This window comes from Didymosphaeria variabile, assembly GCF_027946475.1.
Source record: "Didymosphaeria variabile strain IMI 356815 chromosome Unknown scaffold_6, whole genome shotgun sequence".
NCBI classification, from domain to species: domain Eukaryota; kingdom Fungi; phylum Ascomycota; class Dothideomycetes; order Pleosporales; family Didymosphaeriaceae; genus Didymosphaeria; species Didymosphaeria variabile.
The window spans coordinates 1,977,048-2,000,238 of NW_026611625.1; the positions used below are offsets into that span (position 1 = coordinate 1,977,048).

Sequence of the window (23,191 nt, forward strand, 5' to 3'; positions counted from 1 at the left end):
CAAGCCGCAGGAAAGATGAACAGCGGTGGACTGCGGCAATCTCCGCAAAGTAGTAGGACGTCTCAGGGCGCGAGTTGTGCAACATGGGTGATGTTCCACCATGTGCATGACATGATTTTGGCGCCTCCCATTGTTTGGTTGTTTTGCATAGCGACGGGTGGTTGTGTAGGATTAGCAAGTGAAAGTCGGATATGGCATATGGGTCTCTCCGCTGCGGATAGCGCAAGTCCGCAAGCATCTTCTGTACTGTAGAACGGACTGGGCGTGGGGGAGGTAGTCGGAAATAGCCACCAGACCTGGCCACGGCCCAGGCGAAGGCAAAGGCTCAGGCGGATGCACTCGGGCATGCATTCAATGGATGGCCATGCAAGTCATACGTGAAGTTCACAGCGCAACTGTGGCGGGCGGCCCCGCGGCGAGTCGAGGTTGGGTGGCCCGGAAAACAGGCGTGTCTCAAAGCGCGTGGTTGCATCATTGCTGGCCAGCTTTACCGCCCCGAGCCAGCGAGCTAGCAGCCTTTGGTGCCATTGCATCGCCGCCGGATGCGAGCCTCTGACCTGCACTCCAGACGCCGCTCCTCGCCCTCGCTCGCAACGTCGACGCCTTCCCTCGGTCGCCCTCCGCCCACGCGCAGACGATCCGCGAGCGCAGCACGAAGACCCCGCCATCTTCGCTGCCAGGGGTGTGCGGCCCAAGATTGGCCGACAAACGAGCGCTAGAAGCCCATATCTCTCCCCAGCAATTGCAAGTGCAGCACCCGGCACGACGCCTGCTGCGCGCGCTGGCCTGCCCGACACACCACAGAACCCCCCGAGAGCCGCGCACCGTAGATGAACTGAGCCCGCCTTCGCACGCCAACCCGCATCGCACCACCCTCGGCGCCCCAGAAGCAGCGCGGACCACCCTGTTTGGCGCTTGCGGCGGGGAGAGACATGATGAACGGTGCCGACATCAAGAAGGCTGCCATCAACAAGGCGAAGCAGGTCGCGCAGGCCGCGAACGGGAATGGAGGCAAGAAGCGCCGAAAAGCCGACCTCAAGCCCATCATCACCACGTCTGAAGCCCATCAACAGGACGAGGCCTCAGGCTCCTTTCACTACAAGTGCGTATTCTCGCCCTGTCCACCGCGCCCCTTCCCTGTCGCCTGCACCTTGCCCGCCGTCGCGCGCCCCCTCGCACGCTTCTTGTGAATTTTTGCTGACTCTCGCACCCCAGTGTCCAGCAGCCCACCACCGCTTCCCCACTGTCCCACCACAAAATGTACGCGAGCCAATTGAGCCACTCGCCTTCGAGCTCCTCGTCGTCGGTCGACGAGGCCGAGAACACGGCCGACGAGGAGGATAGCGAGGACTACTGCAAGGGCGGCTACCACCCGGTCCAGGTCGGCGAAGAGTACAAGGACGGCAAGTACACAATCGTGCGCAAGCTGGGGTGGGGTCACTTCTCCACCGTGTGGCTCTCTCGCGACAACACCACGGGCAAGCACGTTGCCCTCAAGGTTGTCCGCTCCGCCGCGCATTATACCGAGACTGCTCTCGACGAAATCAAGCTTTTGAAGAAGGTTGTCGACGCGAACAAGGACCACCCCGGCCGCGCCCATGTAGTCAGCCTCCTCGACTCGTTCAACCACAAAGGCCCCAATGGCGTGCACGTGTGCATGGTGTTTGAGGTACTGGGAGAGAATCTGCTTGGTCTCATAAAGCGCTGGAATCACCGCGGCATACCCATGCCACTCGTCAAACAAATCACGAAACAAGTATTGCTGGGCCTCGACTACCTACACCGCGAGTGTGGCATCATCCACACTGACCTGAAACCCGAGAACGTACTCATTGAGATTGGCGACGTCGAGCAGATCGTAAAGACATATGTCAAGGATGACCCTAAGAAGGACATCGAACGGAGTAATCCGAATGGCCGGCGGAGACGTAGAACGCTCATTACAGGCAGCCAGCCACTCCCCAGTCCTCTCAATGCTAGCTTCAGTCATTCCGATCTGGCCAACTTTCCCGGCAGCGCACAGAGTCTTAATAAGATTGTGAGCGAGAACACCGGTAGTGAGTCACCTGCAACTGGGCTGGCCCCGCCTTCGCAAGACGGCAATGTAACGAGTGGTGCTTTAGGCACGTCATCACCCTCGTCCACTCTGTCCATGTCAGAAAGGCTCGGTCTCAAGCCACCAGCAAGCGAAGAAGATGTACAGAAACAGCGGGAGAAGACTGCGTAAGCCTCCTGTCCTTGTTCACATATGCTAGCTGACGAATCGTTTAGTGATCTCCTGACGAAGGAAGTGTCGGGTATCAGCCTGGACAAATCGAGCGGCAGTTCCTCTAAGAACGAAACATCGGCCGAGAAAATAGCCGAAGACGTCTCTTTCGAGACCATCTCCGTCAAGATTGCAGATCTTGGTAACGCGTGCTGGGTCGGGCACCACTTCACCAACGACATCCAGACCCGGCAATACAGGTCTCCGGAGGTTATCTTAGGTGGAAAGTGGGGTGCTAGCACTGATGTGTGGAGTATGGCTGCTATGGTATGATCAACTCATGTCAAAACCCACTTGAACGCAGAATAACAGTCATCAGGTCTTCGAGCTCATAACCGGTGACTACCTGTTCGATCCGCAATCTGGCACGAAATATGGCAAAGATGACGATCACATCGCACAGATCATTGAGCTCCTCGGCGCTTTCCCCAAGTCCCTCTGCATGTCGGGAAAGTGGTCGCAAGAAATTTTCAATAGAAAGGGGGAGCTGCGCAACATCCACCGATTACGCCACTGGGCTTTGCCCGACGTGCTTCACGAGAAATACCATTTCTCGAGTGAGGAGAGCAAGAGAATTGCAGACTTTTTGCTGCCAATGTTGGAGCTGTTGCCTGTGGATCGGGCGAACGCGGGAGGGATGGCAGGACACGCGTTCCTGAAGGATACGAAGGGGATGGAGAACGTCAGCTTGGACATCACGGTGGGCAGCAAAGGGGAAGGCATTGAGGGATGGGCGACGGAGGTGAAGAAGGCGAGATAGACATGATGTTTCAAGGTTTTGGCGCCCATCCCTTGATCTCAGCGCTTGTGTTGAGACACATGTGACACGACGAAATGATCAATTGCATGGCGGTCTGTCTTTGCGGTAGTACGAGTGCGGTTGCAGGTACAGTGAGCACAAGGCAAGAGAACGGAAATGGATTTTTCTTTCTGTTTCTGTTTCTGTTTAGCGGGTTGGCCACGGCGTCTCTGTGCGAGTGAAATTTGACTCAGACCTTGGTTGTTTGGTCCAGATATTGAGTCAACTCTATCCTTATCTTGGTCAGCCATTGCTCGCAAATTGTCGCTCGTTACTAGAGTACCATAGTAGGTATAGCGTGGATCTGAGGTTATATGGGCATGTCATGGTCCTGAAATATCCCCTTTAGTGTACGGTGAGGATGCATTGTGTATGTCTCATAGTCACTGGTCACTGCGGTGCAACCATATGGCATGGCATCCTCGTGAGGTGTCGATACGTGCACAGCCTTGCACCAGGCGGATCGCCATTCTCTGACAGGACAAGACACTGTAAGATAGCCACTCTATTGACGGAATGATTGGCTCACGTTTCCCCGATCGAGTCACTCGCAATTATGTGACGTTGACCGCTTCTAGACGGCTATCCTCCAAAGGAAACGAGCATCGCAGGTTCTCTCACTTGAAGACATCGAACGCAGTTGTACGCAATTGTCGAGGGCAACGATGTGATGGAGGAGAGTGGAAGTGTCGGCTTCTTGAGAGCTACCAGTGTCTGTCAAACTCGTATTAACGCCCATCGCTCCAAACGACCGGAAGTAACTGTTCAGTCAATCGATGCCATTCACACAACAGACGCTTGGTGCAAACGAAGGCTCCCACGAAGCATCGTCCACAAACGCATCGCCCGCATTCGCATGCCTGCGCTTCACCGTGAACCTACAACATAGCTCGAAGTAAGCATTTCTTGCCATTAGGCTGTTTGACGGAGCGATTGTGTGCGCCTGCCTTCGTTTGCAATCGCTCCCAACAATAGCCTGTCTGCGTGCACAAATCGTTCTTCGCTTCTACTCCATCTTCCTCTACACTCAAACCAACCTCGAACCCTTGAAAGCATCCTGTGCGACGATCTACATCGTTTCTCACACTCACGCTCGCCTTGATTTCCGTCAACATGGGCAACCGCGTCGCCAAACCACCGCCACCTAACCACTTCACCCAACCGCCACCACCGCCGCCGACTGAGCCCTGGAAGCCTGGAAGTTGCCCCACCATCTTCGAGTGCCATCCGAAGCGGGCTGAAGGTCTGCAAGCCCTCACCAACCTCTCATTCTATATGTCCTTTACTAATCTTGCCTCGGAATAGTCATGAAGGATGCTTTTGCTAAGGCGTACAAGCACCACCCGGTGGCCTTTCACTGGCTAATGTGCCTTCTCTTCCTGGTTCTTGTTGTCGGTATTGGCGCCACTTGCTGGTACGTCCTTCGCAGCCGGGTTGCTTCTAAGCTCGAGCGGGCTGAAATCAGCCGACTCGAGACTGAAAAGGTCAATACTGGCGTGTTTTCTGATGAGATCTGATCTCTTGGGTGCAATCTGTGAGTGTTCCTACAGTGCTGGGTCGGAGGTCGGCATAGTGTAATGTCTTTTGTCGCACCAGGCAACTTGACCGGGCACTACAGCTCTTGGTGTGAGCTCTCATGCGAACAGGGCTAATCGACGTTAGGATTCTCACCGTCAGTGAGTCAAGTTTGCCTCTTCACGGCAAATCTGTACCCTAGGCAGGCCTGTGGCCTTCCTCTATGCCTGCGTATGATTGAAAAGGAATGGAGCGCATTTGGAATGCTATGGATGTCTTCACTGCATGTCTTTCTTCACTGTGATGTCTGTGGTTTCGTGAGATCTCCTCTGATATATTATAGCACCTTGCTCATCAACAGTCAGTAGCGTCATATCCTGTGCTCGTTTTGCAGTGGTAGTACCAGATCAACGGCTTCCGCTTCAGCCGGCACTGTTTTCCGCTGCTCGTCTTCTTCTGGTCGCTTCTCGGGTTAGGCTTCCTCCTGCTCGTGACGTGCTTCTTTCCGGCAGTTTTCTTCTTCTTCCCACCTCTCGACACGGGCAGATCATTACCTTACTCGTTATAGTAATTGTATTGCTCGAAAGTACTTGAACTTATGATTCAAGCGCCGTGTGAGGTGGCACATTCTTCTCGCAAATCACCGATAGTCCGTCAATGCCGATTAACTCTCCTTCTCCGATCTCGTCATCTTTTTCGTAAGCATCGTGTCCCTGGTCCGCAAGACCCTCGTCGACCATGTCCAAGTCTATGTTGTCGTCTGCCACCATCTGCTAGTCCTCCGCCAAATAGTAAGACTCCGACGTGGCGCCTCTAAACCTTTTTCTTTTTCTTCGAATTTATCCATTGTATTAGAGCGTTTGTTGGCTTCTTTCAGCACGTTTTCAACAGTCTTGCGGTATCAGCCTCATCCCAAACGTCCGTGGTACAGCCTACAATAATGTAATTATAGACTTGCGAGTAGCGAGGAAATATAGTATCGCTAAGGTTAGGCTTCGCCTTGATTACAGTTCCCGCGCGTTTCCTGAACTGGGATATCGACCGCCTCCATGAATTTTCGAAAGAAGCTCGAGCTTGCTGTGGAAAACCTTCAGTGGCAGATATTGCCTTGATAATTTTGAAGAATTTGAGTCGAAGATTGCAAGACCGTTGGCGTGGTGTACTAAAAGTGGAAAGTCTGTTCACTGTGGCAGGCCGTGAACACTGTTGAGCAAGGCACATGTCGTACACGGCTGCGCACCCTTCACTCATACTCTCAACTTACTGACATACTTCAGATTCAATTTAGGTCCAGCAAACGCATCTCTTGGCGGGACAACAAATATATTCCGCAGGCTTCATCCAAATGCTATTACTCTTTGTTTTTCTACCAATTTCCTTTTTAGCACTCTCCCCGATCATAATACTTTGGTAATTTGCTCGCAGCAATTCCCTCTACCTGACACTCTTGCTATGCGATCGAGCTTTTTGCTCGGTGTCCAAGCAATCATATTGGCGCTGGAGAAGTAATCCCATGCTGGAGCTGAGGATACTTATACACAAAAGGTCCATGTAAGTGGTACATTGCCCCTCGCTCTGATTGATTGTCGCCCTGCCCTTACACGTCCTATACTCGCGCAGGACAGGAGAAGATAGGTGTTGGCGGAGCGGTTCGTTCGGACGCTTTAAACCGCAGCTGATGCCAGACCAAGCACCTTTCGGTGTTGACGGCCTGTGTTTACTTGATTTACCAAACGATCACAAATAGTAATTAGGTCGACTCCTTCTGTAGAAAGAGGTGGTAAACACCGGATAAGTAAACTCCAACGTTCACGTGATGAGCGGAATGCCTAGGTGCTTAGGTATTTGATGATTAGTAATGACCAATATTCTGAACGGAACCTTGGTGGCGCCTCGAAGGCCGGAAAAGAACATTGAATGCCTCCCGCGATAATATATGATTGATGCTGATTATCGACAGCGAGTATGTGGCTGTTCAACGCCGTCTATGTCTCTACCGACACGCTCGTACGTCGCTCTTGTTCGCGAACGACTCAGCTGCATTGGCTCGAAAGCGCAAATCCAATCGATTCAAATCTTGAAACGTCGTACCCGTGTCACTGGCAATCAGTTGCCCCTGATATCGCCTAGTAAGCATTATGGATGACCCAATTGGTACCGTTGGGATAGCTAGCGCCCTCTCATACGAGCGTTGGCCGCAACGTCAAATCGGAGAGTAACCGCCTTGTGTTCTGTATTGCAACAACCGTAGACATACAAATGTATGAGATCATGGTAAATCAAACATGTAGGCGCGGGAGAATCTTCCTTGCGTCTTCACCAACGCATCTAAACAATAACACCCCAGTCATTCCTCCCCGTTTCCGCCCAGTATAAGACTAGAGGCAAGAAATATGGTATAACATAAGCGTTTGGCCGTATAACGCCGTTAAAACAATTACCGTTACCGGCAGCCGTGGGCTGCGATATGCATAAAGTCGTGGATAAGCAAAGCATGGAAACAACATAGGGGAGAATGGACGATCTTTAGCATCTTCAAATCCCCGTAGTAGTCCATGTAGCCTACCGATTGTAGAGAACTTGGTGGGCATTTTGCTATAAGCCGTTTGGATCGGTGACTCCTGCTGCATCTAAGCGTAAGGATTGGGATACGGTGACTGGAAATGCTGACCTGAAGCGGGAGAGTCTCCGGTCTTCTGGCGCTTGTCCGCATAGTCCCCTGAGAAAGTCGAGCCATCGTTGAGATGCTTGCCATTACTTAAAGACGGACCGCCATGCTGCGCAGCGGCGGCTGCTTGAGCGGCCATCTGGAGCTCGCCAATCTGCCTATCTGAGAGACCACCATTGTTACTGTTATTGTTCGCATTTTGCTGTGGTTGCACTTGCTGGTCGGGCTGGGGCTGCGTCGAGGCTTGATTCAGATTGGGATTGGGAGCTTCGCCGTGACGCGAAAGATCGACGCCGGCCGGAGCCGGAGGTACCTCGCCCTGGGTCTCGAGGAGTCGGGACTGCAGGTTGATGATGTAGTCGCGGAGCTGGTAGTTCTCTGTCTGGAGGGTCTTGTAAAGCTCGCATAGCTGCTCGAACTCTTTGACCTGGTCTTTGAGCTGCTTGATGTACTCTTCTTTGCGCTGGCGGAAGGCACGCTGGTCGGGTCAGTGTAGCTCGACAAGGGGGAGGTGGCATTGCAGACCTGGGCAGCGCGATTCTGGGCAGCACGCTTTGAGGTGCTCAGCTCACGACGGCCTTTCGCATTGCCCTGGCCCTGGTCGCCCATATGGGGGCTCTCGCCCTGGCTCATCTGGTACTGCTGGCCGGCGATGGCGGGGTCAATGGCGTGCTGCTGGGGGCTGCTGTGGGGATGTTGCTGCATGGGTTGAGGCGCACTGGGCTGGCCGGCGCCAGCAGCAAGCAGATGCTCTCTTAAGCCTGTCCCGCAAGCGCGTTAGTAATCGCGCATTGCCAGCTTCCCGTCTGGATGGCCGAAAGGGGAAGAGCCCACTCACTCATCTCAATGGTAGGCGCCTTCTGGTCCTGCAGCGGTTAGCACACGTCCACGGGCATGCTTATGTGAGAGCGAGACGTACGTGGGCGACGGGGTTTTGCATGTCGTATGTGCGGATGCTTGGATAGAGCGTGGGCAGGGTGGGCGGCATCAATGGTGACGTGGAAAGCGGCTGCGTGAGGCCAACTGAGAGCGGGACAATGGCGCAAGTCGATTGCTGGGTGCGAGGGCCCGGGCGGTGGAGGAAGTCGCGACGGGCGACGGCGCGGGCAGGCACGCTGGCGGCGGTTAGCTCTTGCCTTTGTTCCTGTGACTGTGCGCAGGCAGGTGCGGGCAGTGCGAGAGGCAGGAGCGGCCCGCGACTGCAGCGGGCTCGACGGCCATGGTCACAGACGTGGATGGCGGGCGCGCTGGGCAACTCACTCGCGATGATGCAGTTGGCTGGGGGGAGCTTAGTCAAGATTGATGATTAAGGGCGAGGCAGGACGGCCTTTTGTATCGTGTCGGCCTTTCGGAGGTAGGCCGGGGCACCTACCCAGGTAGCCACCCACGCCGCAACAGACACGACCCAGCCCGCACGCGCTGAATGGCCGTTGCTTGCAGTCATCGCTCCATTACTCCATCTGGAAGCAGCCCACCGAGAGGCTGCCATTTGCACAATCAGTACGACATGGCCCAACCGTTGTGCCACTGCTGACCAATGCACCGGACATTGATCGTATCCGTCTCCCTGGGCTTGGCGACTTCGTCGCTGAGCGCTCACACGCATGCTACAGGACCGCCGCCGCAGATTCATGAGCCCGAGTGCACTTGAGATGGCTGTTCTTCGCTCGCATTGTGTTGCCTGTGTTCCCCCGTTTCTGTCTCGCCATCTCCAGCGTCTGTCCACGCGGAACATGCACCTTGAACGTGAACAGCACCAGCCAGCAGTCCTCGTGAGCCCTTTGTCGTCGCTGCACGCGAGCACAGAGAAAACTCCGTACCCGTCGCCACGCAAACGTCTCTGTGACAACTTGGTCGTGACGGTGCTTCGCGGGGCAAGGGCGAGACTACCGGTAGACTGCTAGCACGCTGATTCGCAGGCGGACTTCGACCCTTCGCCCTGCAGCTTCTTGCATCCACATCCACCCACCTTCATCCTCTCTCGCCCCTTGCTAGCACGGCATCTGCCTTCTCTGGGGCCGCTCACACAGTACATCTTCATTTTGGCCCCCGCACGCGTGCTGCATCCCGCTTGCCACGAGCAATCGTAACGACGTTGATTGCCTGCTCGCTGTTATTTCGAGCAGCATTACACGCAACGACCCGTGACTAAAGGTCAGCATGTTGGCACCATCACCTCCGTACGTCTCACCAAAAGTGGGTGGACAAGCCCGTCATGCACCTCCACGATTACCTCAGAACCCAACGTTCCTCTGACATGTCCGCCAAGGGTCTGTGGACGCGTCTTGCGCGCCGGGCCGTGTGCAGTCTTGAAGCGCCGACTCCAATATCGAATGGGACCGATCCATGTGCATCCGCGCGCGCCTGTCCATGCGTGCCATCCCCACCATGGGGTGCTATGTGCCGCTCGCTTTCTCACAACTTCCCGCTCTCCATCGTCTTCAGACGCACCAAATGCTGCAAGCAATCAATTCGCCGGAGTCATCTTCTCCGCGGGCCAGCCATCCGACCTACTTCAGCGTCTGGCAAAACTCTCAAACTGGAAGCTGTCGCCATCGAGCAAAGGCATCTCGCGTCAATTTACATTCCCCGGCTTTGCTTCGGCGTGGCGCTTCATGTCCATCGTTGCGGATGAGGCAAAGTCCAAGCGACACCACCCGTCGTGGCATAATCTGTACTCCGAAGTGACCATCGAGTGGACTACGCATAAGCCAGAAGGGCTCAGCATCAAAGATGTCGAGATGGCCGAATTCTGTGACCGGACAGCTGACATGATTGGTCTAAAAAACTAAGGAGTACGCACGTTGTGAGTACAAGGCGACCATACGCATGGCATTCTTTCTAGAACACGCAAGCCAAGGGCGAGGTCTTGTGTACGGAGTGGATGCAATAATACTGCATGTGCTCGGCCATACATTACCCCGTCAGTGACGTCCAGCGCAAGGCAGGAAAGCGGCTGCGGCCGCAACTATGCGAGTAAGCACGACTATCACCTTTGGCTTTGGCCCTTGGAGCTTCTTGAGTCCGCTGCTACCCGGTATCTTTGCCGCTTGGTATAGAGAGGATACCCGTCTTCGAGTTATTATCTATGTTCTCAGCTTTGGCCTCTATTCTTGCGATCAAGTTCACTTATACGTGCACTGCTGACTCTGCACGGTCTGTGAAGAGTGGAACGAGTGCGTTCACCTGGTGCGCCGTATCCGCGCCATAAACATCCTTGAAAATATGCGAGAACGCTGCGAAGGACCGACTATCACTCAACTCTAGCGCACATACAAAAGTTTCACCCTTGATTTCGTGATCACATTTTACCGGATAGGCTGCGGATCCTCCAATGAATTCGACCTCTTAACGTACGTATAGACAGCACCACAACTTCCAAAAATAGCTCCCATATTGTTATCACTAAGAGTTGAGTCATCCTCATGACCGAGGGCAGTATGCGTCCTGTCTTCTTACGAGTTATCAATACTCAAGTGGCAGAACGCAGTGCTTCAACATCGCACAGTCTTTCTCAAACGCACATTCGCCTGCAACTGCATGCATGGACCGACAATCGACGTCATAGAGGTCGGCATCGATGCGTTCACTTTACAGGTATCGCCTTCGGGGGGATGCAACGAACAAGAACAGAAGAGACAAACACCTGGACAGTAGAGCTAGACAATTCTTCGCAACTTCAACCACAGAGGGTAATCCAACAAAACGTCCTCTTGATCACATCGCACTTCGTGCGGGAGACCCCCAATACCGTCGTCCTGATCGCCAACATGCACATCTCTTACAGCAGTCTTACACCTCACACGATCTCCACCTCCATGCCAATGCCCAAATTAAAACCCGACTACAGCCAAACCCGAAGGTACAAAGTCAGTGTATGTTTCAAAGAAGTAGGGATAGTACATTTCCTCATGTCTTAGCTAAGCGAAGGAAAGAGTCTTTTCTATGTCGTAACTAGATAAAGATTGTCTTTCTTTTGCTTGGCAGAAACCGCGCATCCACTTTGTACCGAGAGACTTGCCACCTGTGCAGTCTTACTCAGCCTGTGCGCAAATTCACCCTCGTTCGTCCGTCGTTCATTATGCAAAGGTATCTACGAATATATTTCAGGCCTAGTCGCTGGGAGAAGCGACATTGCGTCTTACCTAATAGTTGTCGCCGAGGACGTACACCTTACCCGACTGTGTCGTTAAAATGACTCACCAGTGGCCGCCTTTCACCATGACAGCCTAATGCAGTTAGCTTGTGCTTACTCAACTTTCACTGTTCCCTTCACGTCTCGTATAGCGTGTGGTATCGTCTTGCTGCGTTCGAGATCGTGCGATCGTCTCTGAGGCATGCGACGCGGCGCTTTGGTCTCTCGGATGACTAGATCAAGCCACCTGTTCTACGTCCCGCTTCCACGGAAGTCACCGGCTTTGTCATCACCGGGCGGAAGCGGAGGAAGTTTTCCTTGTGATGAGCGACAATGAATGGCAATGACATATTCCAAAATTGTGGAGGCGAAGTTGAGATTGGAGCGCGTGCGAGCATCGGCCGCGGCATGGCGACGCGCCTGGCATCACGCCCACGCGATCTGCGAGGGCGACAAATCGGAGATTTGAGGCATGCCAGAGTGGAGAGTAGTAATCATGACCATGCATCCTGTTGGTTTGATGGTTGGGCAGGGGTGGAACAATACGAATAGTCGGCCGGTTGTGAAAATCTACGGTAAGAGACAACGGCTAAGCATGAAACAAGATTGGTAGGGTACCTTGCGCGCGCAATGGGTAGATGCCGTTCGCCAAACTCGATAGCAATCTAGGTGAGCTTACAAACGTAAAGAAGACAGGCATGCATCAAGTGAGCCCACATAGTATACAATATCTCCGCTCTATAGCCCCCGAATTGAAGCCCATTCAGAAAGCGGACTTCCCGAACCTTCGTCTGTACCTTCTCATACGTAGATACAACCAACACATAGACATGTACTGCTTTCATACTGTGTATATATATGTTCTCAAACAAAAGGACGATCCAGACGTACGGCCAAGTAACGGGTCATCGTATGAACTTCAAGGCTCATAGATGTGCTCGAGTCAGAGGTAGGTACACTTGGTAAATGCACCATTGCTCGTTTGACTCCCGCCCAAGATCCTACACTCAGAAAGGACACGCTCAAATCCACAAGATACAGAAAACAAACGCTGCTGGATGCAAGATCTGATACAGGGTGTCACTTTTAGTTCTGATAGTTGGACATACTATCAATAGGACGAATACGAAGTCACATGGTAGTCTCTCATATCCAAATGTGCTCCATGGTGTTGAGTGGCCTGTGAAAAGCAGACAAGCATCGAAGAAGGGGAATGGAGCTCACCAACGCGGAGAAGGTGTAGCTTTGTTGCACGTTTTCTTTCTCTACCCGTCGTCATGCTTGTGCATATTCAGAATTAGCTGAATGGTATCATCCTCAAAGGGGAGTGTAGAGTGTAGCGCTCCCATACGCGTGCTCCGCGCCAATCGATTCCTTGATCATCCTTTGGTTGCTTTAGCCTCTACGCAGCCGGAGTTGCAACCTTCGCTAGCGTCCCCGTACCCCCTCGAGCTGAAAATCGCCATGATACCGAAGCTCCCATAGAACAGTACCATGGGATACGCCACCAAGCCTCTCATCGAAGTCATGCGTCCTACGACGTATTAGCTATCAAAAGGAGCCTTCCTTGGCTTGTGTTTGCGTACCAACTATCGTGAACATAGAGCTAGACGAGTATGCACACCAAACTATTGCCATACTAGTGAGCAGATAACCGAAGAAACCATCGAGGGGTACGGCAATGCCCAGTATTGCAACGAGGACCAGCGGCAACAGACAGTATCCCAGCACTGAGGCAGAGCGAGGGTAGGTGAGGGAGGAGGAGAAGTGTGAGCTTCCACGCTGGCCATGGTCCTGGTTCGCTACTACTTCGGCAGCGGAGAGGGGTGGGGACATGAGGGAGAGTATGGTGTGGAGTAGTATGGTTCCCAGAACCGCGAGTCCTGCCCGATCGTCAGCATCAACCATACCCAAACTCACAGCACATCGTACCGTAAATGTACCCCAAAATGCAGCTTCCCACTCAACAGCAAACTCGTCCCGAAAACGAAGAAGAACAGTATAGGCCCAGCAATATCGCTATCGTCCATGATATGCTGGTCGATCCTGCCAAAAGGATTCAAGACCGCCAGCGTCTTCATCTTGATGTGTCCGAAGTTCACGCCTAGCTCTTCCAACAGCGGCGGCTCACCGTCATATCCCTCTGTGCCAAATGCAGCCAACCATCCCGTCCGCAGTCCAGAAGATCCGACGCCCATCTGCCCGCTCACGCCCGGTGCGCTGAACCCTGCACCATATTGTGTTGGATATGCCGGCGCTTGAGGAGCTCCGTAATTCGCTTGGAACGGTGTGGAATGCCCAGAGACAGGTTGGTTCGAAAACGAGGACGAGTAGAATTGGAGGTTTTGTGGGTTTTGTTGGCCGTAGGGCGGGCTTTGTCCGTAGCCGTACTGGGCCATCGCGCCCGTACTGGTTTGTGTCCGGTAAGACGGTAGGTGATAGGTAGGTAAGGAGGTAGAGAGGTGGCCACAGGTGCCTAATTATGGGCGGGCCGTATTACGTAGCTGCGCGAGTGTAGTAGCGAACGTGGGGCGGAGAGAGGCCAGTTGGCTCGGAAGATATTATGAAAAACGGTGCAATTGGGCGGAGTAATTGGGAACCGTGAGGCCGGTCTGCGCGTGTTTCGGTGGACGAGGTCCTGGAATTGTTGGTGTAAAAGAAGCGACCAAGTGTTTATTCGGTATCGCTTCGGAGCTCACCATTGCTGATCTGCGCCCCAGCATGTATGTCACGTGATACAACGCCCGCACGGGCGTAGTCCCTCGGCCTACCCATGATATACTTCACCAACGCGTTTGTGCGTGGCTAAATTTACAAGGAGACCTCGCTCGTCATGGTTTGTTCACAGTATATGGGAAAATTAGGACAACCAAATGTGGCAGTCTGCTCTGGACTGCCGAAAGAGAGTAGCCCGTTTCGTACAATGTAGATGCCATCTTGAGAGATATTTGGAGGGGTATCTTATTTCAGCAACGCTGTGAGTAAAGTCTCTACACGGAATCCGACATCGCTCAACAAAAAATTCCATCATGAAGCCGCCCAAATCACCAAAACGCCAGAGCTACGCTTAGACGGCGGAGAAAGTCGCTGAGCAAAGCTACCCAAAAGGGAACTGGACGGTGTTGAAGAGGTTCCGGCCGGTTCCACGGCCAAGCCTAGTACATCTCGACTGTTCTTCTTGATGTGTAATTACACCAGTCGCACTGCGTACGGCTTTAGTAATCCCTGAGACGTGCAGAAAGGCTTGTTGAGTCATACCTTGGTGGCCGAAGACGCGTCGTTATCTTCTATACAATATTCGCTGCGGCAAATTGTGCAGGCACGGATGAATAGCTCCTTACAAGTAATGCACTAGATACACCATCAGCACGTCACAATAAGTTAATGACGGACAAAGAGCATACAGTATGGCCACAACCAAAGCAGTCTCTTCTTACGCCGATGATCTGCACATCAATTGTCAGCATACTTTCTGGACAGTCATTGAGCACATACCTCGACGCGCCAGGTCTGGTTTCCAGTGGTGGTATTCGATGTTGAAGTCAGTCAGGCTCCGTCAAGCCAGCTGTGGAGCTGGTGTCCTGAATCCAACGACCTCAACCTCCAGGAAAGACCATAACTAGCACGTCGACGGCTTGTATTGTTCGTCAAATCATCCCCACATGCCGTTGCTGCCCGCGCCGGCCATCATCTCACCGATCAGGCAGCTGTTAACGCAGAGACCCATATGTACCTTGATGGATTGCTTGGGAAGCATGTGCGCGGTCCCGTCGGTTGCGGCATCCTGCATGAATTCGGTCTGCTGTAGCTCGGTGCGTTGGGCAACAGCAGAAACAGTGTAGCAGTCTTCATCCCACCATTTGTGGCAACGCTCGCACCAGCGGCCCTTGAGACAGTCTTCACAGCGTACAAACAGAGGCGGTAGATTGGAACCGTCGATTGTATGTGGCATTTGCGCTGCTCGCAGAGAGCTAGAATGAAGAGGTATAGGACTCAGCAATGGAAATTCGGAGCTCGATGATTGTCCAAATACGGCTGGTCTTTCCGGGCACGAGTGGCATGTGTCGCAGCCCTTCGATCCCAGGGCAATGGTCGCGATGGTAGGGCTGAGATACGAAGCCGGGTGAGGTAGCCCTGATGCCTCGCTATCACTGTTGCTGACGAAAGCTCTAGCCGGATCATGACGTGGACCTCTGCAGAGAACTACGTCAAAAGCGATGATGCCTTCGCACGCCTTGAGGGTTTCGGCCCATTCGAGAGAAGCTCGCTTTGGCATCATTCTCCCGGAGCATTGGTACCATTTATCCGGAGATTGTGCCAATGCAGCGCTGAGTGCTTCTGAAGATTTGTGATTCCATTCCGCACCGATCTGAGCTCCTTGAGACGACATGACGCCTTTAGGTGAAGGCGATCTGGACTTTTTGGTTGTAGACTTCTGTCTTGGCGCTTCCTGGACGGTCTCGCGCTGGCCAAAAAAGTAGATGCCTTTGATCTTGGGTGTACCCACAGGTCTGCCCGGTCGCACGGCGTAGCGCAACACCTGTTGCAGCTTGCGCTCGTTCAAGTGCTTAGTCTCCCGGATGGATAGGATGCGAACATTGAATGCGTCTTCAGCGATAATCTCTCGGACGAGGTCTGCAGGGACGCTTAAGCCATCCAGTACCAATGTCTGCACGTTCTGTAGTGTACGCCGCCGCTGCAGTTTGGCGAAAATGCCCCGGACTGGGCCTGAATAGAACTCATCCTCTGTCAACGACTCGTCCATGCGTTGGGCGCGCCAGCTGATGCCCCCGGAGTCGAGCGGCTCATAGGGGACAATTGCTGATTTGACGGTGGAAAGATCAAGGTAGCGGAAGACGTCGGGACTATGATGCACAATGTGGTGGAGCGCTTTGGAGGTTGCGGCTAGAGCAAATACCGAAGACACCGGCAGGTAGGGGGCCGTCTGTCGGAGAACCAGGGAGATGGAGAGGAGGTCGGCCAGTCGATAAGGAAGGGAGTTGTCGACGGTGAGAGGACCCATGCTAGTGGCGGCGCAACGGGGAGCGGACGGTGGATGATAGGAAAGCTGTAGGTGTGGAAAGGTAGAGGACTCACCGAGCTTTATTGCGACAGCCGTGCCCAGCGGTCAAGATCGCTGTTCAGGGTGGAGTGTCTCTCGTGGAGATGCCCGGCGGCGTATTGAGACGTCGAGAGTTACTGTTGGTCGTGGGAGCGTGGGCATTGCCGCATCATCCCAGCGCCGATCTCACGAGGCCATCAGGGTCCAAGCCTGGGCCAAGCGCATCTCTACACGCATTCCGCCGCTTGGTAGTGCTAAGGCACAGCCAAGTGTCTGAGAAGCCGTGAATGTTTCAATGCCTCCCAAAACACCCGCCGTCGAAGCGCTCAAACGCCAACGGGACACAAACGCCAACGGGACACAAGCGGACAGGCGAGGCGGGCGCTGTTGCTATCGCCGGCGTGGGGAAGCGCTACGAGCCTTGAGGCGTCCGTTTCTTAGTCATCACAATTACCAAGCGTTACGCACATGCAGTACGAGGTGCAGCATGCTCCACGCCCGCCGTCGCATCGTCGCATCGTCGCATCGTCGCCACGGCGGCCATGCAGTGTCCCGGGCGTGTCTGCAGAGGCGTCCAGCGTCGACAAATAGCCATGACTTTGGTCGCGGGGCTTGCTGTTCGATGAGAGCCGCACTTCTTCCAGAAGCGAGTAGAAGTGACGTTGACCCGTGTCTGTCAGCAGCACCGCTCACTAACAGACTTATTTTCGCGTCGTCGCCGCCTGCTTTTCTTTCTATTTGCTCGGTCACAGCTCGTCCCTCTCCCGACTGCAAGCATGGAGACAGAGCCAGAGATCCCCGAGTTGACCTGGTCCGCGCAGCTCACCGTCGCACACCCGTCGCGGTCCGCGCAGCTGCCCGGCGACAAGATGCTACTACCGCCTTCCGCCCTCGAACAACTGCTCGCCGCAGCCCCTCTCATAACTACCGACTCGAATCTACCACACATGACCGCCTTCGATCCCTACAACCCATACACGTTCGCCGCCGAACGACAGGCACGGTCACAGTTCCAGGACCGCCACCAACGACTACCACACCCGCTTACGTTTCGCCTCGTGAACCCGAGCAATCGAAGGGTAGTGTATGCGGGCATCCGAGAATTCTCGGCAGAAGAAAGTGAAATAGTGCTCAGTGGGTTTTTACGGGAGGCTCTGGGCTTGGACGCAGATTCCACCGAGTCGTCGAGAAAGGCCAGCCCAGATGGTGATGCGGAAATGGTCAACGGTGTAGAACAACTCGGTGTCAACGGCGCACCCTCGGACTCGGTACAGATAACCGTCCACGCAAAACAACTACCCAAGGGCACATTCGTGAAGCTGAGACCGCTCGAGGCAGGATACGACCCTGAGGATTGGAAGTCGCTGCTTGAGGAGCACTTGCGATCGAATTTCACCACCCTCACGAACGGGGAGGTGCTTATCGCATATGGTGGACGAGCTTCGAATGGCAAGCGGGAAGAATTCCGATTTCTCGTCGATGGTTTTAAGCCGGAAGGAGACGGCATATGTGTGGTGGACACAGACCTGGAGGTCGACATTGAAGCGCTTAATGAAGAGCAGGCACGCGAGACGCTGAAGAAAATCATGGCCAAGAGACAGAAAGCACCAGGTACCGCAGAAGGTAGTTCAGCTGGCGGCGAGATCGACATCTTCAAGGCACAGGAGGGCCAAATACTAGATGGCGGATATGTGGATTACGTGCTCTCGTCTTGGGACCGCACTCAGGGCCTCGACATATCACTGAGTGGGGTTGATGAAGAGGATGAGATAGACCTCTTTGTGAGCCCTTACTCTTCTCGGCAACGAGTACGACCTCGAGAAGACGAACACGTATTCGCCGATTACTCAAGTAAATATCCGAAACGTATCTGTTTGCAGCCAACAAACGTAGAGCTCGAAGATGCAGAAGCGATATACGTATCGGTCCGCGCCTTCCCTTCAAACGAATCCACAGCTACACCAAAGCAGTACCAGCTCAAAGTGTCCATCTACGATGCTCAATCAGGCCTCGTGTCGGAAAACACGAGCGCTGCTGAGCACCGTCCAGACGAAGTGCAATGTACGAACTGCCACCAATGGGTTCCCAAATCCTCGCTTTTCCTCCACGAGAATTTCTGCCTTCGTAACAACATCTTATGTCCACAAGGCTGTGGTCAGGTCTTTCAGAAGCGCTCTGAAACACTCAAGGACCATTGGCACTGCCCGCACGATACCTTCACGGGTGACACATCCATCTCCCGCAGCAAGCATGAGGCACTCTACCACACATCACAAGTGTGTCCATCTTGCAACATGGATTTCCCTTCCATACCAACCCTTGCCTCACATAGGGTGACAGAATGTCCAGGGAAGCTGATCCTGTGTCGCTTCTGCCACCTGCAAGTCCCGCAAGAAGGTGATCCGACAGGACCTCCCAACCCCGAATTGCTCCTCTCAGGCCTCACACCCCATGAGCTTGCAGACGGAGGTCGAACAACAGAGTGTCACCTTTGTAGCAGAATCGTCCGCTTCAGGGACATGGACACGCACCTTAAGCACCACGACCTCGAGCGCCTGTCTCGCTATACGCCCCGACTTTGCCGCAACATAAATTGCGGCCGGACACAAGATGGTGCGAGTAAACTTGGCGATACACGGGCAGGCACTCGAAAAGGCCAAGGTCCAGGCAATGAGATCGGCCTGTGCAGTGTATGTTTCGGTCCCCTATATGTATCACTGCATGATCCTGAGGGTAAAGCGCTCCGCCGTCGCATCGAGCGCCGGTACTTGTCGCAGCTTCTTACAGGCTGTGGTAAGGCATGGTGCAAGAACAAGTTTTGCCGTACAGGGCGCAAGAACGCTTCTGGTATTGACAAGGCGGTCCCGACAAAGGATGCTATTCCGCTGGTGAAGCCGTTCCTGGAGGGCATGGATGGGCACGGTCACGAGACGCCGCTGCACTTCTGTACGGATGAGGCTAGCCAGCGGAGGCGAGCGTTGTCAGAGATGCTCAGCGCAGAGAAGGGACTTGAAGGCAAGGGCGGATATAGCATGGAGTGGTGCGTTGCTGCGTTGGAAGCAGAGGGCGGCGACCTAGATAAAGCGAGAGGATGGCTGAAAGGGTGGGCGCCGCAGAGGACCGAGGAGGCGTCGTGAGGCATATAGATGGCGTTGGTGAGGATGATTCAACATAGACAGAGATACCCATGCATGAAATCGCAAATTGATGAGATAATATCGCACTACTCGGACAATGAGTGATATTTTAGTATAATCACAGATAGAAGGGGTCCAAGTGCTAATTGATATCTTACATGCTACATCATGCTTGATGTCCAGATCACTTTCCCTCCAAGCTGAAAGCTAATTCTGGTAGGCCCATATGCAATCCCCCCATCAACGCCGCGCTTGAACTATGAACCCAATTTCCTGGAAAAAGCTTGCGAACGACAAATACCACCGGAATGCTGAATCTCTTCAGGCTGCGTCCGGATCATACCGTCTGTGCTCCTCCTCCCGCTTGGTGACCTCCTCCTCGTCAGGCGCCCGACCGGAAGCGTCCAGGTAATCTATCTTTGGGAATTCCTCCACCATCTGGACACGACCAGGTCTCCGCGCTCTGATCTGTGATTTCTGCCCAATGGGATAGAAATACGCCGCCTTTTGTAATTTGGTATCGCGCAACTTCTCTTCGGTATGGATATCGGGGTCGTGCAGCGCGAGCGCAACGGTATCGCCAAAACGGTCGTTAAGGTTGCTGACCTGACTGTAGGTCTCATACGTCCGGATGTTCTCATATCTGAAGTATTTCCTAGGACGCCCTTCATCATCAACCGTCTCTTCAAAAGGCAGATCCGACGAGTCGGGGTCGTTCGTCGTGAAATTGCGCTTGATGCCCGCCACCCTCTCACGGTCGGTAGGCAGGAAGAACTCATAGTGGAACCAAGGGAGAGGCGTAGGTAGCGAAGGGTCCTGTTTCCACACCTCTTGCTCTTGCATGTGTTTCCCGCGATCTTCGATCGTCTCACCGGCCAGGCGAAGGATAGAAACATCGAGACGTGGGTCGTATGTGGAGGGGTTAGAGGGGTCCTTGATAGGCGCAGCGCCAAACTTGAAAATGGCATAGCTGCCGGTATCCGGGATAGCATCCCAATCTGGGAGCAGTGGGTATGAACCAACGAGTTCCAGCTTGTCGTTGCGAGGGTGCTTGGGATTCTTCCACGCGCGTTTGGCCTCCACATCGATGTCTGCCGGGCGCAAGTTTTCAGTCGTATCCGGCCCTGTGTAGGCATCTTCTGGGTATGCGAGATTGAAGCCTTTCAAAATGTTGCGAGTGATATAAATGGGGTCGTCTTCCGAGACATTTCCGCGCGCGCGCTTCTTCCGCAATCGCATCGTGTTCGATGAGGTACTCGACTCGAAAGTGGATTTACTGCCGGCTGTACTCGACGTAATGTATTCAGTGCGGCGCAAGAACGAAGCATTTGAGGCGCTCGCTGTTGACTTGCCTAGCGCATTGGGAGGTCGCATCAGCGCACGGTCAGCGGGATGTAATTGTGATGGGTGAGGCAGCGCCTGGATAGCTAGATAGTACGTCAGTAAGAAGCCCCGGCGCAAAGGCAAGGTAGCATACCAGATTCGTCGCCGTCGAACACTCCTGGAATACCGACTAGGTCTATAGGCATGCCAAGTTCTGCATCCGCCTCAATGTTCAGTGGCTGTTCTCTGGCCAACCTTGACGCAAAAGCTGCCGATGTGTACTGTCCGCTTGAAAGACCCGTGTTGGGTATGTCGAGAAGCTTCGGGGGGCATGGCGGCGGTGGCAGCGCGTTGGAGAATCGTATGCGCGCAATATAATCTTGCTGGTAAGTTTGCGGTCTGGACATGGTGCCGCAAGAGGAGTGATCAGGGGAAAGGTGTGGGTTGTACGAAGCCGATCTGCTGAAAGAACGATGTAGAATGGGTGCTCACGCCAAGACCGCACGGACGCGTGTTATAGAAAAGGTTAATGTGAAAGCACCGAACAACTAGCTGTAACAGCGTTCCACAGCTTCAGGCAAAATGTGTTGCAAAGCGAGCGTAACATGCATTAAGTATTGATATATGAAGCTCTCTCCAAGTCTACCTTTCTCTCCCACCTTCCATTACCAAGAGTATATTTACAGCTGCTCGCAGCCGACATTGACTGCGTGACCATTCTAATGCAACTCCAAGTCCCAAACACAAAAGTGCCTCCGCAAGACGGTTTGGCAGCTCATTGAATGAATGCAATACGAAGCTTGCCTGAGCGGTACATCCAATTTACTGGCCCTTTTTCAACGCCGCCAGCTTCTTCTCCCTCCTCCTCTTGGAGGCCTCGGGGCCAGCCTCGGTGTCTAGGCAGTAGTCCCACCACCTGAAGCTGCTCGAGTAGTTACCGATGAAGCGCTCGTGGTGCACATCATGGTGCTCGGCACCGGCCCAGAAGGGAAGGAAATGGTGCAGACTCCATGGAAATTCGTATCCGCTGTGCGCATCGATAGCCTGGAATAGACGCAGCATAATCCACATGTACATGGTCAGGATGTGCAGGTCACCCGTAATAGCGCACCAAAGGATAGGCGAGCTGACCGTGCCGAAACCGAGGACCATGACCTCGATAGGAGAGGCGTACTCAGCAGCAAGACCGAAGGGAGCCGAGTACTGATGGTGGATCTTGTGGATGTTTTTGTAGAGGAAACCGTAGTGCATGGCGCGGTGGGTCCAGTAGTGCCAGGTATCCTCGAGGACGAAGAAAACAGCGATCTGGAAGGCCATCTTGTAGATGCTCGGAAATGGGACGGTCGTGCTGAGGCCAAAGAATTGGCACATGGGGTGGAAGAACCATATCTGGGGGAGCTCGACGGTGAAGTGCGAAAAGAGGACGAGGAGGGCACACTGCCACTGTTCCCATGCGGTAGGGATTTTGTTCTGTAGATTTATCAGAGTTTACTCGGTGTCAGTCCAGCACAGAGAGCATACCTGTTGGATCTTGTATCTCCTGAACCAAGGGATCATGTCGATTATGATCCAGGGCAGCGAGCGGCCGAAGTAGACGGCCTCGTGCATGACGAAGGACATAATGCCTGTGGCGAGAACATCGTTCTGCATGTATGTATACCAGGCCAGCCACATGCGCTCGGCGTAGTTCAGCGAGACATTGTACTTTGAGATCTCTTCGAAGGAGCCCCAGTACGTGTCCTGCGCCATGGGGGACAGAACCGTGGTCGAATTCCTGGGCGTGTTAGCATGTTGCAAGCCCGCGATAGGAGGCGCATAGTTTTACGCACATTGTGGCGCGCTGCTCGAAGGAATGACTGCAGCACCAAGACTGCAACTATGGGGGACAAGAAAGCGAAGGCAGGCCTGCGGGGACGGTGTTGGATTGAGTGCGTCCAGGTGCAGTGCAGGTGGGAGAGGGCAGAGGCAAAGGGCGGGTCTGGTTTAAAGCTGTTGTTGGCCGATCGAGCCACTTTCGCCGCGCTGCTCAGGGACGTTTCCGGGCCGAAAGAGAGGATGCAGGCCCCGCCCAATCACGGTTCGCTCTTCGCTCTGCCCTGCCGCCTCACCGCCTTCGCCTGCGTGGGGCGATTTTTTTGTACCGGCTGCACCTTTCCCGGACGTGCACCGTCGACAAGGCACATCAGCCATGTGTCGCGTCACCGTGGGCCCATTGATCGAGCGCTGGATGCACTTCTGCCGTGCGAACATCGCCATTCGCGTGCTTCCATCACACGCGACCCGGCG

General features: G+C 54.0%; 8 protein-coding genes across 8 annotated transcripts; 3 read left to right on the forward strand and 5 right to left on the reverse strand.

The window, feature by feature from the left end:
* Positions 1 to 935: 935 nt before the first annotated feature.
* On the forward strand, positions 936 to 3,026 carry SKY1 (serine/threonine protein kinase, CMGC; the record flags this gene model as incomplete). The annotated part of the gene is made up of 4 exons (XM_056217326.1): positions 936 to 1,102; positions 1,216 to 2,223; positions 2,272 to 2,533; positions 2,586 to 3,026. The coding sequence occupies 4 exons, from the start codon at positions 936 to 938 to the stop codon at positions 3,024 to 3,026; spliced, it is 1,878 nt and encodes a 625-aa protein (XP_056068882.1).
* A 4,184-nt stretch (positions 3,027 to 7,210) lies between these two features.
* N0V89_008574 (uncharacterized protein) lies at positions 7,211 to 7,881 on the reverse strand (the record flags this gene model as incomplete). The annotated part of the gene is made up of 2 exons (XM_056217327.1): positions 7,211 to 7,726; positions 7,774 to 7,881. The coding sequence occupies 2 exons, from the start codon at positions 7,879 to 7,881 to the stop codon at positions 7,211 to 7,213; spliced, it is 624 nt and encodes a 207-aa protein (XP_056068883.1).
* Positions 7,882 to 9,636: 1,755 nt separating this feature from the next.
* N0V89_008575 (uncharacterized protein) lies at positions 9,637 to 10,040 on the forward strand (the record flags this gene model as incomplete). The annotated part of the gene is made up of 2 exons (XM_056217328.1): positions 9,637 to 9,641; positions 9,713 to 10,040. 2 exons carry the CDS (start codon positions 9,637 to 9,639, stop codon positions 10,038 to 10,040), a joined length of 333 nt encoding a protein of 110 aa, XP_056068884.1.
* A 3,259-nt stretch (positions 10,041 to 13,299) lies between these two features.
* Positions 13,300 to 13,782, reverse strand: N0V89_008576 (uncharacterized protein; the record flags this gene model as incomplete). Its single annotated transcript, XM_056217329.1, is given in 2 exon segments — positions 13,300 to 13,756; positions 13,775 to 13,782. The coding sequence occupies 2 exon segments, from the start codon at positions 13,780 to 13,782 to the stop codon at positions 13,300 to 13,302; spliced, it is 465 nt and encodes a 154-aa protein (XP_056068885.1).
* A 1,253-nt stretch (positions 13,783 to 15,035) lies between these two features.
* On the reverse strand, positions 15,036 to 16,406 carry N0V89_008577 (uncharacterized protein; the record flags this gene model as incomplete). The annotated part of the gene is made up of 1 exon (XM_056217330.1): positions 15,036 to 16,406. The coding sequence occupies one exon, from the start codon at positions 16,404 to 16,406 to the stop codon at positions 15,036 to 15,038; it is 1,371 nt and encodes a 456-aa protein (XP_056068886.1).
* An 815-nt stretch (positions 16,407 to 17,221) lies between these two features.
* N0V89_008578 (uncharacterized protein) lies at positions 17,222 to 19,582 on the forward strand (the record flags this gene model as incomplete). The annotated part of the gene is made up of 1 exon (XM_056217331.1): positions 17,222 to 19,582. The coding sequence occupies one exon, from the start codon at positions 17,222 to 17,224 to the stop codon at positions 19,580 to 19,582; it is 2,361 nt and encodes a 786-aa protein (XP_056068887.1).
* A 321-nt stretch (positions 19,583 to 19,903) lies between these two features.
* On the reverse strand, positions 19,904 to 21,312 carry N0V89_008579 (uncharacterized protein; the record flags this gene model as incomplete). Its single annotated transcript, XM_056217332.1, has 2 exons — positions 19,904 to 21,009; positions 21,060 to 21,312. The coding sequence occupies 2 exons, from the start codon at positions 21,310 to 21,312 to the stop codon at positions 19,904 to 19,906; spliced, it is 1,359 nt and encodes a 452-aa protein (XP_056068888.1).
* A 415-nt stretch (positions 21,313 to 21,727) lies between these two features.
* On the reverse strand, positions 21,728 to 22,654 carry ERG25 (C-4 sterol methyl oxidase; the record flags this gene model as incomplete). Its single annotated transcript, XM_056217333.1, has 2 exons — positions 21,728 to 22,375; positions 22,427 to 22,654. 2 exons carry the CDS (start codon positions 22,652 to 22,654, stop codon positions 21,728 to 21,730), a joined length of 876 nt encoding a protein of 291 aa, XP_056068889.1.
* Positions 22,655 to 23,191: the final 537 nt, after the last annotated feature.